At 37.5% G+C, this 15,487-nt stretch overlaps 1 protein-coding gene across 3 annotated transcripts; it reads right to left on the bottom strand.

The window, feature by feature from the left end:
- Positions 1–1,362: 1,362 nt before the first annotated feature.
- LOC123877651 (sideroflexin-1) lies at positions 1,363–15,402 on the bottom strand. 3 transcript variants are annotated; one of them, XM_045924499.1, is made up of 10 exons: positions 15,205–15,402; positions 11,541–11,605; positions 9,119–9,231; positions 8,470–8,624; positions 7,991–8,108; positions 7,304–7,379; positions 3,634–3,719; positions 3,112–3,239; positions 2,205–2,389; positions 1,363–1,625 (listed from the first exon to the last, which is right to left on the bottom strand). In XM_045924499.1, the coding sequence occupies exons 2-10, from the start codon at positions 11,574–11,576 to the stop codon at positions 1,566–1,568; spliced, it is 957 nt and encodes a 318-aa protein (XP_045780455.1). In that variant the 5' UTR covers positions 11,577–11,605; positions 15,205–15,402; the 3' UTR covers positions 1,363–1,565. The 3 variants fall into 3 exon arrangements, with proteins under 3 accessions (XP_045780455.1, XP_045780454.1, XP_045780453.1); XM_045924498.1 differs by having other exon boundaries at positions 9,119–9,228; positions 11,538–11,591; XM_045924497.1 differs by having other exon boundaries at positions 11,541–11,591.
- Positions 15,403–15,487: the final 85 nt, after the last annotated feature.

Here is a 15,487-nt window from a genome sequence, read left to right as displayed (position 1 = left end):
TAGTTTTTCATCATCAGTACTATCACCCGTCTTCGTTTCTGCTAGCGTTCTGATTACACCCAGACGTATTATTCTAGGAGTAGACGTATTATCGGTCTAGTGTAGGCCCACCTTTAGGAGACAAAGGTGCAAAATAAAACCAGTATTAAATACATAATATTAATCAACATTTATTTTGTACATCACCTACTTCAATAATCAATTTGTGTTTGAAACATAACGGAATTATTGTCGCGATTTATTAATAACAATAAATCTAAGCATTTAATTGACTTTATATTGCCAAGCAATCGTCAAATTTTTAATAAATAGTAAAAAAAACAATAGTTTAAAAACATACCTAGGTATTTTATTTATTGCTAATTTGAGCCACAATTTAAAAAATAATTAGCTAATGATAAAAAATAAAAATATTGCTAACAAAACACTTCATTTTATAGACTGTATCATTGCATTTTTTTACGCCCGGGTTTTCAAATGTTTGTTTTCAATTTTGTTTCAATGTCTCTTTGTTTGTAAGTTCATTGGTTTCTTCAACATTTTCAAACTATAGTATAATGCATACATTTTGAGATCTCACTCGCCATTTTAGGACTATTGTATCAACTGTTATGTCAAAAGTGTGGTACAACGTGGTACAACTATGGAGACTGAAGTGTAACCTATGGAGACTGGTAGCTTTATTTTTAATATCATCACTACATCATTGTTTGACAATAAGAAAGTGTGCAATCGTACCCAGTTTGAATAAATGACTTTGATTTTGACTAACACCATAGTTCCTGCCTCCACCGCAAACACGCATCTATCCCACGAACCGTCTCAGTCAGTGTGAATGGATGAGTTGGATATGGATTAAAACTTATAAACTTAATTTTGATACAAAAATGTCGACGCAGCAATCAAAATACATCACAACAAAAGTCAACACTAGAAAATAACTTAATAAATTAACATAAAGAATAATAAAAATAATGTATAAATAAGTTAGCTTTTTATAAAATAGGAACAGATCTATTAACATAATATAAATAATATTATGATCACGTCATTTTGGAATGTTTAGTTGCGACTTAAGACAAGAAAAACGCCTGCCTGTAATATTAGTCTCGGAGCTGGCGGACGATTTATTGGACTCGGCTTGGCTTCGCCTTTTCTTTCCAATATTGCTCCGCCGGCAATTGCTTTATTTTTGGACTGGACAGTAATTTATTGTTACTTTAATTTTCTTTATTTAATAGTAAATTGTCATATCATTAAGTACTCAAAACAATTTGGATACTTTAGGGTTTTGGGATCGGATTTTTAAGTTCAGTAAGTTTTTTTTAATGTATTAATGTACAACAATTAATCTTTTTTTTGTGTTAATTTACACCAGTGTAAAAACTTGATAACAGATCGTCCACCAAATCACAGACTAATAAAAACAATATAAATAGCTAAAAATGCATCTAAAATGGGAATCAACAATTGACAACATCTGGAGACTTCTAGAATAATTGAAGTCTCGGAGGTTTCATTGGTTTCTAGCTGCCGCTGTCGTGTTCATTTTTCTTTGGACCCTTTTAAAGTCCCTTGTTGAAGTAAACTTCTTTTATTTTTGGATAATTCTTCTTTACGTGTGTCTGAAATAAATTAATTATATGAATCAACATGATCGCTATTTTCATTTAATTTAACTCACACAGTGGACCACTTAAACATAGCTAGCCACTAACTCATACAGCCAGCCACTGACTCACAAACCTAGCCACTAACTCACGCCTAGCCACAAATTCATACCTAGCCACTATAACACAACTAGCCACTAATTCACTACCTAACTCACAGCAAGCCACTAATAGGTACAACTAGCCACTAAAACACAGCCACGCCACTACTTAAGACAGCTAACTCACATACCAAGCCACCAACTCACGTCGCTTGCTATCAACTCACATACTAGCTACCTACTCAAACCAAGCCACTAATAAAACTAGGTAGCCACTAATTTACACAGTTAGCCAATAACAAAGCTAGCACTAACTCACACAGCCAGCCACTACCTCACACAGCTTGTCCTAACACAACTAGCCACTAACCTACGCAGCTAGTAACTCAGTCAGCTAGCCCCTAACAAACATCCCTATTTTACACAGCTAACCACAAACTCACAACTTGCCACCAACTCAGTTAGCCACCTACTCTCACAGCCACTAACTCACCTTTAGTTCCGACTCGAGGCTGTCCACGCCGATGGAAGCCCTTTGCTCGAACAGAGCACAGCAAAGTGGAGTGGCGAAGGTGACGCAAAGCCCCACGAGGAAGAGTTGGAACGGAATCACCATCATGGGCCGTCTACAGAATACTCCCTTGTTGATCGCTATGTTGGTTATTATCGGCGTTACCGCTGTGGACAAGAGAAAAAATTATTCAAATGTTATAAATATTTAAAATATCTACCGGCTGGACCAACGTGATTAATCGGAGTATTTTATAACGACGGATGGCTTTAGTTTTTACTGGATTTTGGGAGAGCATTTCAATAGTGTTTTGAGATTTTCATGAGAACATTTAATAGCTTTGAGATTTCTGGGAGAGCATTTAATGCGTTTGAAATTTCTGGGAGACCATTTAATAGTGTCTTGAGATTTTCAGGAGAACCTTTACAGCTTTGAGATTTCTGAGAGAGCATTGGATAGCGTTTAAGGTTTCTGGGAGAGCATTTGATAGCGTTTAAGATTTCTGGGAGAGCATTTAAGATTTATGGGAGAGCATTTAATGCGATTGTAATTTCTGGGAGAGCATTTAATAGTGTTTTGAGATTTTCAGGAGAACCTTTAACAGCTTTGAGATTTCTGAGAGAGCATTGGATAGCGTTTAAGGTTTCTGGGAGAGCATTTGATAGCGTTCAACATTTCTCGGAGAGCATTTAATAGCGATTGAAATTCGTGGTAGGTAAGTAGAGTGCATTTTAATTGCATTAGATTTTTGGGCGAGTCTTTAATGTTTGAGATTTTAGGAAGCTTAAAACAGTGTTTGAGATTTTAGAAAAAGCCCTTTTTCTGTTTGGCAGATTTTGTGTACCTTTCTTTGTGTTTTGGAAGAACCTTGAAACATAGTAGCACTCACTCATTCCAGGCAAGGCCATGAAGACTCGGGAGATGCACACGAGTCCTATACCGTATCTGGCGGCGGCTTTGGACTCCCCCACTCGCACACCGTCGGCCGTGAACACTGGGGTGCCGTTTAGGAGTTCCCTGGAAAAAAGTGTAATGAAAAAAATGTAGTAGGTAGGTAATAGGTATCTATAGTGCGCGACAGGGTAAGATGGCAACCGGGGTGGGGACGCCTCGCACACCCGCACAGCCCCCGCACTTCTCAAAATGGCGGCTTTAGTTCCGATTTTGACCACGCGCCATAAGAGCCTTGTCGGACTGTACATAAGTAATAATTTTTTTTTTTAAAGAATATTAGCCATTTTTAATTATGACTAACATTCCCCTTTCCCCTCCAACTAAGCGTTAAGCTTGTGCTAGGAGTGGGTACGACAATAGTGCAACGGGTGGGGTTTGAACCGGCGACCTTTCGGATTTCAGTCCGCTCCTATAACCGTTGAGCTATTGAGGCTTAAGTGATCAGTAAGTGAATTACCCGCTCCTCATCATGGGAATGTTGATGAAGTTCGCACCGCACACCGCCGCGAACGGCACCAGGCGCCCGTAGATTGGGCTCAGGTTCTGAAATAACGGGAAAAATGCTTTTAAAATAATTTTAAAATAACTTCAGAATTACTGAAGTCCTCAGTTTCACCTCGTCCTTCCAATATTAGTCCAGGGAGTGCGAATATTGCATCTTTGGAACTGGTTTTGTGTGACATTAGTCTCCTCTCTCATTCTCCTTTCTATTACTTTTTCCCAAATCTTCATACTATGCGACATGATCTTTTTTCCTCGCTAACTGTTAGTCTTGTACATCTCCCTTGTTTTTAGGATTCCGTACATCAAAAGGAAAAATGGAACCCTTATAGGATCACTTTGTTGTCTGTCTGTCCATGTGTCCGTCTGCGTGTCTGTCAAGAAAACCTATAGGGTACTTGCCGTTGACCTTGAATGATGAAAGGTAGGTAGGTAGGTCTTATAACACAAGTAATGGAATCGATCCGAAAACCGTGAATTTATAGTTATATCATACAAAATAAATTAAAATGTGTTCGGGAACAATTTAATTCAATAAATCACATATAGATGGCGCAGACAGTTATTAACTTGCAAAGTTCGAGATAAAGGTGTTAGGTATAACTTGCAACTACGATGGTACGGAACCCTTCGTGTGCGAGTCCGACTCGCACTTGACTGGTTTTTTTTCCCGAATCTTCATACTTCAAGCCTCAATAGCTCAACGGTTAAAGGAGCGGACTGAAATCCGAAAGGTCGACGGTTCAAACCCCACCCGTTGCACTATACCCACCAACGTTCGTACCCACTCCTAGCACAAGCTTTACGCTTAGTTGGAGGGGCAAGGGGACTGTTAGTCATGATTCAAATGGCTAATATTCTTTTTTTTTTAAATACTATGCGACATGAGCTTTATTCCTCGGTAGCTGTTATAGTCTTGTACCTACATCACCCTTGTTTATGTAAATGGGCACCAGCAAACTGTTGCACCACTCTTCTGGGATCTCCTCCTCATGTATTGAAGGAAAAAATCAGCCAGCTCCAATATAATATTAGATAAGTATTTTTTTTGGACTTCGTCTGTGTTGGTGTTGGCTGGCAGGCGTGCTCTGCCTTTTTGGAGTGTTTTTTTTGTTAAAACTGACTGGAAAGCGCTCTAAAGCGGTGCCGTGCGTGTGACGGCGAGCGCCGGCGTAGACGGGGTCCATACTTGTATAGTTTAACTGACTTGTTACAAATAACTACTAACTTGACATTGGCTAATCTTTGTAAAGCCAGACGAGAGAGAAAAAAAATTCAAATTCAAATTCAAATTTTCAAATTCAATGATTTATTCAATAAAATGTAGGTACAAAGTAAATAAAAAAAAGTATTTTTTTTAAATATTATGGTCGTTATGCACTAGAGTTGCTTAGCTATTAATATCCCACAAATCGTGCCTATTGAATTTGCACCATTTATATACAGAGACGTCGACAACATAGCAAATAGGTGCCTAGTCATTCTTTCACGACACACCTCTATGACGTAGTATATACCTAAATACATATTTACCAATATGCTATGATAAAAATTATATCAGCTAGATATGCGTAAGTGATAAGGTAAAATTGTTTTTACATTAATTTGTTTGCTCTGTGAGTAGAGGTACCTAATTTGAAACTGTGATTTTTCCCTAGTTAATCTGTTCTGCCTGTAACTTATCGAGAAACATGAATAATTTCGGGGTCATTTATTTAATATATTATTATTTTATCAAGTACCTATGTACGATAAATTAATCCTCTGATAAGTGCCTACCTAATAGGTACCTAAATCTCTTTGTGGCTCGAAACGTTTTATATAATAATATAAGTACTTGTTGAAAATACGACTTTTGGTAGCTTTTCTATTTGAAACCATTACAATTAGGTGTTTTTTTTATTCAGATACAAGTAAGCCCCTGACTGCAATTTCACCCGGTGGTAAGTGATAATGCAGTCTAAGATGAAAGCGGGCTAACCTGAATGGGATATGGCAGTTTTCATTAAACCCATATATACTCCTTTGGTTTCTACACGGCATCGTACCGGAACGCTTAATCGCTTGGCGGCATGGCTTTGCCAGCAGGGTGGTAACTAGCCACGGCCGAAGCCTCCCATCAGACTAGAGCAGAAACACAACATACTATATCCATACTATGTTATGTAGAATGTACTGTATGTTTTTTGGCCTAGTGGTTAAGAGGGGTCTCTCCGTCACTTGCTCCATACAAACGTAGTTTCAATTTCATTTGAATATTAAGCAACCAAAGTCCATGAGATTTTGCAGACATATTCTAGAAACTAATATCTATGCCTGTGGTTTTCCAGATTTCTGTTAAAATATTCGGTTTCAAAGTTACGCGGTCTTAAAAATTCACATACAAATCTTTGAGCCCCTGTAATTTTAAAAACTACATATTTTTAGACAAATCTAAAACACCACAGGCACAGATATTAGTTTCTAGAATATGTCTGCAAAATTTCATGGACTTTGGTCGCTTAATATTCAAATGAAATTTGAACTAACTACCTACGATTGTATAGAGTAAGTGACGGAGAGAGCCCTGTTAAGACGGCGTGGCATGGCGAGTGGTGTGGTGGATCTCCTACACCCTATGTCATTCTAAAAAACCTGTGCTCAGGTAGTGGACTGATGATGAGTGGATTTTACACATAACGATGTTACACAACCGTATATAGTCCGATATCTGTGACAAGTATTGTATTGACATCGTAATTATTACAACGGATTGTGCCTTGACTCCACGTCACGTCGATAAATATTTGTTTTACGAGTTTTAACATATACTTACAAGGTGTAAGATAATGTCTGTCATATCCCGGCAAGCTGAGGTTAGGACCGACTTGTCTTTTATCTCATTTTTTTTTTCTCGTCTGGCTTTACACTGATTAGCCAATGTCAAGCTCATAGTTATTTACAAGTTATGGAAATTATATGTATAAGTATAGACTTCGTCTGTGCCGGCGCCCGCCGACGTACACGCGGCGCCCCTTGAGAGCGCTTCCCAGTCAGTTCCACCACCAATAAACACCAGCAGAACACAAAAACCGGCCACTTCTCACAAAAAAACACTCCAAAAAAGCACCGCACGCGCGCCAGCAAACGCCACCACAGACGAAGTCCTTTTTATCTCATTTTACTTAGTATACAGGATATATCTAAAATTGTACACAAGTTTCAGTTTTTAATTTATGCAGCCGTTTTTGACATGCGTCGAATTCAATCTCCACTTTGAAAGCCCCTATTTCATCAATTTTTTAAGACAAAAATTAGAGAAAAAAATATATATTTTTGTACTCTAACTTTATACTCTAAAATATTTTTTTTTAGAATTTTTTATGTAATATTCGTCTGAAAGCCATCATTTCAGTAAAAATTTCGAAATATGGTAGATTGTAAGGTTCTCTTTATGATGTCATTTATGACATCGAAAATCCAAATCTGTTCTGATATTTAGAAGTTGTGTTGTTTTCACACTCCTTTTTTAGGCAGTCATGTATAATTAATTCACAGTTCCTGTATGTCACGCGGACTAAGTCGCGAACAAAAGCTTACTTAATAAATATTTTATAGCTTCATGTGGTCTTTGTGTGTGCACTCACCTTAACTTTGCTGTTGAGGTACAGTGCGGTGGTAAGGGCGCCTCCACACGCCGCGCAGTACGACGCTATTAGTTGTCTGCAAAACACAATGTTTGTCTATAACAAAATTATTCTGAAACTGCCTTAAATAACTAAACTATGTGATGCCCGCGACTTCACACGGATTTTTCGAAAATCCTATGGATTTTTTGAGGTTTTGAGTGGAGAGGCTATTCCCCTACCCGCGAATCCTAGCCCTCGGGAGGACCCACAGTGTACTTTGTAAATATAGAGAGGGCCTGTGGATGATGGACATGGGGCGGTCCGTCGTTCAACTATGGTCCGCTGGTTGGTTGACGTGCTGTGGTTCCGGCATGCCTCTGACGGTGATTGGGAGCATGTAGTGTCCCAGTGGCGGGTCTGTTGAGGTGGGCATCCTCTGACGGAGTCATCAGCAGTGGGATGGAACTTCGTGAGGTTTTTTGTCGGTAGGAGTCCGACATAACCACTGTGCTCCCCCGTACCCAATAGTATCATCGATGACAGATTTTCCGCCAATTGCGAGTCTGACTCGCGCACTGAGGGTTCCGTACTCAGGTAATTTTTCCGACCGACAGACAGACAACAAAGTGATCCTAAAAGGGTTCCGTTTTTCCTTTTGAGGTACGGAACCCTATAAAGAAGTGTAACGTTCTTGTAGATACTCACGAGGTAGGCATCGGCGCGTCGCCAGATCTGTTGGTGTAGTTGACAACTGCGTTGAACGTCTGATTCACCCATTGCCAGAACACCGTGGCGGCTGTCGTCTTGTAGAACGTTATCATGCCTGTTCATTATACTTAATTAACAATTATTGCTTGTAGCAGATTGCGTCTAGGTAATAACAAACCAATACAAATAATATAAATTTACATGGCGACCACTTTGACATTTTTATCATTTGTTATTAGCACGGCAGTAGAAATACACATTCTGTGAAAATTTCAACTCTGTACCTATTACGGTTCACGAAATACAACCCGTTGACAGACAGACGGACGGACAGAGGAGGCCACGTTGGTGCCAATCGGGTACGGATCCTTAAAAAGATACGAGTGCAGAGTGCAATTTTTTTTTAATTTACAAAATTGCAAAGCCATATTATCTGTTTGTCTCCGAGGTTTAGATATGAGGGTATATCAACTCACAGCCAGTGATGAGGGTGTTCATGGGCGCCTGCGCGGACATACGTCCCAGTACGAACATCTTCTCGCCGGTGTCGGGGTGGAACGCGCTGTCGTACAGGTACTTTGTGGCCCACAGCTTGTCCGCGTCGTACCCCGGCGGCATCTTGCGAGATTTCCTGCATGTTTCCAAAGTTTTAGAAGTAAACTTTAACAGAAACAGCTATCGAAGTCTTATGCCCTATTAAAATTTGGTTGGATACTAAAACCTACCTACTACCTACCTATCCTATACGTACCTATTGGTCGGATAGAAATAACCGGTATAGTAAGAAAACAAGAAAAGTCCTGATAATGTTCAAACTGACAGATTTTCTTGGATTATAGCTAAGAACACTCTGGATCAAGCCACCTTTCAAACAAAAAAAAACCTAATCAAAATCGATTCATTCGTTTAGCAGCTACGTTGCCTCAGACAGATATACCTAAATACCTAGGCGGCAATAAGGCCGCCTTTGCACACAATTGTTTTTTTCTGTTTTCTTCTTACTGTATTGTTATCCTTTACATATGTTTTTGTGTGCAATAAAGAGTTTCTATCTATCTATCTATCTATACACACATCACAAAACATCCCTCTTTTTGGGTCGGGGATTAAAAACATACGGCATACCTGAACTCAGTAACGATCCGTTTGGCCTCCTCCAGGTCCGCATTGCTGGCGAAGGCGTTGATAGGATTAGTGAGGAGCAGGAAGTGTTTCGCTCGGCCCATGTACGTGCTCTGCAGGGTTATGCTGTATCTCAGTGGCACACTAATTTCGTGAAAATTTCTAATAATTAAATGTCAAACTCAAATTTTCTATTCGCTAACGTCAGTTTTTAACCAAGATGACGTCATAGACAATGACTCTCGATCATAGCCATTAATGGGATGGAATAGAAACCGGAAATGCTTTTTCACGTATGTTTTCGTATCGATAGTTTTTAAAACTCTATTCACTAAGCAAAAATGACAGTTTGTAGTTAGAAACTTTATTAGGTGGCTACGATCGTTTTAACAACTAGTCGGGACCAGTGTTTTGCGACTCGCCACTATAATCCGTCCGTTTTATAGAGGTAATAATTTTTTAGCAATCTCAACGAATGTAGGGATGTTTTAATTTCGAAGGATTTTTATTAATTACAAATCGGCTGAATTCCGCTCGGTTTTTCAGAAAAATATATTATAATAAAAAATTGATACCTAGTACCTAGGTACTTACCTATTAGTTGTAAAAAGGTAAGTAATATAAAGTAAGGTTGGTTGGTCGGAGTTAAATTATTGTTATTTTGTAAGCAAGTAGGTACTATAATTATTTTGTGGTTATGTTAATGTTGTAGATAATAATTAAAAAAAAATATGGCTCGTGCCGTATTGATGGGGCATGCTGAAGAGCAGCGCCAACAAAAGGCGACTCCACAGGCGCAGGCTGCGCGATATATATAACCCAATGGAGCTGCCAGAAACAGAGTTCATTGCGAACTTTCGTTTGAGCAAGGCTGGCTACCAGCAGGTGTTAGAGGAACTCGGGCCTCACCTCCAAGCCGCTCGACGAAGGACAGCTGTTCGAATTGAACTAAAGATAAATCTCATGTAGGTACTAAAGTACCTATTTTCTATCTTTATACCTATTCTACTCCCTTTACAACCTCTCGCACTGCCAAGGGCCACTGGTAGAGATCTCTTATAGAGTGCTTCCCTGTCCACTTTTACTTTCTTTGTCTCTTAATTGTTACAACTTTCTGGTACAAAATAAAATAACAAATAAAAATAAAATTCTGATATTTATATTGAGGAAGAAAATATTGAGATTAATTTAACACAAAAATTGGATTTTATATTTATTGCAGATCCTAGCAGCTCTGCATTTTTATGCCACGGGTACATATCAGCGCCCAATGGGGACATCTATCTTCAATACGATGTCCCAACCATGTTTTAGCCGATGTCTACGTGAGGTAACCAATGCACTCAATGCTCGGGAAGTACTCACTAAGTACATAAAGTTTCAAGGAGTCGACTTGATATATTTATAATTTGGAAATCATTCACGATAGTTGAAACGCTGAAAATATCCATTATATTATGGCACACTATGTAACTATAAAGTTGTCATTATATATTAACATAGCTAGAAGCTTTTTTCAGGTATAGAGACGTCGATTATTTCAGGGATGAAGAGCAGAGTAACCAACAAAGTTCAACAAGTGGTGAAGCTGAAGTGGTAATGCTTTAATTCTCAGTGTCTCTACGTGATCAAATCAGAAACAAGGAGATCTGTTGAAGAAGCAGAGTAGAAAAATGGAAGATGAAACAAATTCTGCCATAGAAGACAGTAGAAATTAATAATTCTTAACTGTAAATGATGTCTACTATTTAAATTCATTATATGGTACATAATATACCGAAAGGAGATTGGCTAAGTTGAAACCAGCTATTTTAAAAACCATACAGATTCACAAATCATTTAACTTTTATAAATTTTTTCAAAGTATTTTTCTGAGTAAACACCATATTTTTAGAAGTTGGAAATCTATAGAACAACATAAACAAACTTGATAAGATATGTAGGTAGGTACTTCTTTAACATTAAAATAGTAATTAAATAAACCAAATAAACTCTAACTTAACAATAAAAGGAACTTTGTTTTCATTACAAATATTCCTGTAATAATACCTAGTAATAATCACAATCATTATAGGATATGTAGGTACTTCTTTTACATTAAAATATTCTTTTACATTAAAACTGATGTAATGTCAATGTCAAATGTCCATAGATAATAATTAAAAACTAGTCGAAGTCGTACAATTTAAAAAGTCTTACATTTCTACTACGCTACCTGTCAGGCAGAGATATTTAATTTGGCCATATAAAGTCGATAAAATACGCTACTATGTTAATGTTGGCCAACTGCCAAGTGTTAGATACTCGTAATTAGTTAGCCACGCATTCGATACGGAATAGAAAAACACGTGACCTAAATTTCATGGATTTCTAACTGGACTCAATGTCTAACGAAAACTTTCAAAGATACAGAATAGCCTTGCTGGTCATATCGAGGCTTGTCTAGATTTATCTCGCTCATTGTGGACTGGGACGGCTGAAAAAATATTACTATACAATTACATATAACCTCTTGTATAATACAGGGTGTTTGGTAATTAGTATTATAAAAATTTCCATCTTTAGACAGGCCAAGGCCAACGATCTCAGTGAGTTAGGGCACGTTAGGGCCATGAAAACTAGGACATAAAAAAAAATTAAAATTTTGTATGGAAATTTTTATAGTTTAATTTCGTCATTTTACTTCAGCATTGTATTTATCAGATCAAAGTAGCATGGGAACGTGTCGTCATTATATACTAATAACCAAACATCCTGTATATTCGGTAACAAATTATTTTTTACTTTTAGTGTTTGGGGTTTTTGAAGTCGGTTTTTTTAATTTTTTTTACAATTTTCAGTGGCTTTACTGTATTAGAATATGGTATGCCTGGTTAAAACCTACTGTTTACTAAGTTATTACCACCTCTGATGTATGACAAAAAAGAATTATCAAAATCGGTTCATATTTGGCGGAGTACCTAATCGCGTAACAAACATCCTCCTACTTTTTTTGAAGTCGGCTAAAAATAATGATATTTTGACATATTTTGTTTAGGTATTTCGAACCAAAATTCAATAAGCATTTGACGATTCAAAAGTTCTTGTAAAAGTTTAGGTAATTGATTAAAAAATATTTCTATTCTATTCGATACATATAATGATAGGGGGTTATTACTTAAGTACATAATGATATTATATACAGTCTAAGATGGCAGCGGACTAACTTGGAAGGATATTAAGTAAGTAGATAAACCTAGAAATTATAAATCTATAAAGTTTCCAATTTGTTTGCCCCTACTGAAAATCGAACGCGGGATCTCCAAATAAACACTCACCACTTTAGGCACATTTGGTAGTTGCGGTTCTACATTGCTGTTTCACTGAGAGATATTAAAATAATTTGTCGTAGACAATCTTCAATGGATTAGACATTGGTGTCAAAAGAGCTCGGCGATTGTTTTTATTGATATTGTGTCTATCATCTATAGTGGCCATCATTCAGTGTTGAACACTGAGTTAGTGTTGTAAATGGCAATAAGTACCTTACTTACAAGACTTGTGTACAGTTGCAATTGGTGTCAATGCAAGACAAACGCCTTTGTTAACACCGTATCACAACGGAAACAGTGTTGATAAACACGCGTTTCCATTGCCACGTACATACGTAAAATAAATATCATAAATCAACTCTATTTCAATTTAAACGTAACGATATCGTTCCGTAAGAGTGGAGCCACACGATGCATTGCTTGGCGGCGCCTGAGTGATGTCGCTGCGTCATCCTACTAATAAATAGAATAGAATAGGATAGGATAGGATAGGATATGATATGATAGGATAGGATAGGATAGGATAGGATAGGAAGGATAGGATAGGATAGGATATGATAGGATAGAATAGAATAGATTTTTATTCAACTAGACTTTTACAAGTGCTTTTGAATCGTCAAATAATTTACCACTGGTTCGAAATGCCGCTCCTACCGAGAAGAACCAGCAAGAAACTCGGCGGTTGCTCTTTTCAATCAGCTGTACCATGCTATACGACGCGTTGTACGACGTCGTACGGAGCCGCACCGCACGCGCAATGGACTTGGAACCAGAGAGTCATACTTTTTACCGGAGCGGCAACGCACTTCCCGTCTTCTTCATGTCAATAATCCCACGCTATGTGGGGTCGGTACAACACGTCTTTTTCTTCCACTAACTTCTGCCATACGTCAACGCATTTTCCACTCATTTTAGGGGTAGGTACGCTCTAGCGATATCAAACATTTCTTAGGTACTGACAAGCGCAATCGAAGGATACCCTAATTTATGTCCTCCGCAGATACAGGACCCTATTTTCTTTTTTATTCCGATACAAGTTAATCCTTGACTGCGATCTCACTTGGTGGTAAGTGGTAATGCAGTCTCATGGCCGATTCACACCAATTACGAATGCAGCACGTACACGTGACACGTGCGTAGTGATGCGCGTGAACCCATAGACGTAACTGCACGCATTACGTCTACGTGAACGTTCACGTCACGCAATCGGTATGCCATGTTTCATACGGTTCCACACATTACAACGGAATGGTACCCCCTACGTCTACGCTTACGCAGCCTGTGTGAACGAGCTCTAAGATGGAAGCGAGCTAACTTGGAAGGGGTATGGTAGTTTCATTAAGCCCATAACCCTGATCGGTTTCTACACGGCATCGTACCGGGAGGCTTAATCGCTGGGCGGTACGGATTTGCCGATAGGGTGGAAAAATAGCCAAGGTTGAAGCGTCCCACCAGACCAGAGACAATTTAGAAATAATTTATCAAAGCTGAACTCTAATCATTTGAGAGGAGAAGGATCTATATTTTTATTAAGTAATTATAAAACATGAGTAAGATAATGCCCCCGTGTCGTTAGACTGAACTGCGTATAATATGAACCGAGATAACTTTAATTATTTAGACAAACACACAAACATTGATATGTCACGGACTTGGTTATCGCGAGAATTGTTCTTGACTTGAATAAAAAGATAAGGCGTTTCCGTAATATTCAGATAATATGATTGATTGATGATCAACCCATTGCTGGCTTACTACTGAGCACGGGTTTTTTCTCAGAGTGAGAACGGTTTAGGCCATAGTCTGCCACGCTGGTCCAATGCGGATTGGTAGAATTATTCCTTAATATTTAGATATACCGGTATATTATCCCTGATTATGCTATTAATAGATATCGATTGCAGACGAAGACAAGGGCAATAGCTAGCCAGTGTCTAATAAACTAAGTAGGTAACTATTATTTTATTAGACTATCGTACAGAAAACTGGTCAAGCGTGAACTGCACTCGGATTCTAAGTGCAGATACCGTATAATTTAAGAATTTCGAAACAAATTAGTTTTGAATTAAACATCATTGAAAAACTAAAAACAATCATAAATTAATTACGTATTTATCGCAATTTCATTATCTTTGTAGGTAATTAAAGAATCCCTATCTAATTCAATGTGTTCAGTTGAATTTTTGATAAAATCTTAATATACCAACTAACGATACTTCACTTGCCATACTTTCGTCGCATTACATAATTTATAAAATCGAATTTGAGCGTATACATTCAAATATTTAAAATAAATTATGTACTTACTTAAGTAGGTACCTAATAAAAATTAAACAATTGTTTATCATGCATAATACATTAGCGACAAGTTCTGTTTACATTAATTTCTGTAATGATAAGCGAATTTCGGATATCCATTGCGGTTCATTAAAATATTATGTACCTATTTATCCATGTTAGGAACCCGTGGAACTAAGTATCTACCCAAATAGTAGGAAATAGATAAAATAAGCTGATTCTAATTTTCCATAAGCGCATAATACACAGAATAAATGCTTAGTAAGAAGCTAAGCTGAGTCCTAGTTTCATGGGTACTATTTAGGTATTTTTATGCAATCAATATTATCGACAAAACCTTTTATGTTAAGAATTAGCCTAAAATAAATATAATTTAGAAATCTTGTTGCAAATTTGGAGCTATCGATAGTATATTACGACTTATAATGCATGAAAGTTTGTAATTCATACTAAAAAATGTGATGAATATTTTTCACTCACCTTTTACACACTAGAACAATTTTTATTATAACAAAATGATTTATAAAATTTGTTGGAACACTACAGTGGAATTTATACAGCCATGATTTTTGGATTTTATCTTCACTTTACAGATTTATCGCTAATATAAGTTCAAATGTTGCGCCGTCACAAGACCTCGAAAAATGACGTAAAAATCAATCCATCCGCCACTGTCTGGCGCTATTTTCAATGTTGCCAGCATAAAAATTGCCTTTTATTATACATTATTATAAGTATAGATAATAATATTTTCTGCAACAAA

Source organism: Maniola jurtina, chromosome 24 (genome assembly GCF_905333055.1).
Source record: "Maniola jurtina chromosome 24, ilManJurt1.1, whole genome shotgun sequence".
In the NCBI taxonomy this organism is placed as follows: domain Eukaryota; kingdom Metazoa; phylum Arthropoda; class Insecta; order Lepidoptera; family Nymphalidae; genus Maniola; species Maniola jurtina.
The sequence above is the reverse complement of the archived record's forward strand: the minus strand, read 5'-3'. Positions and strand labels throughout refer to the sequence as shown.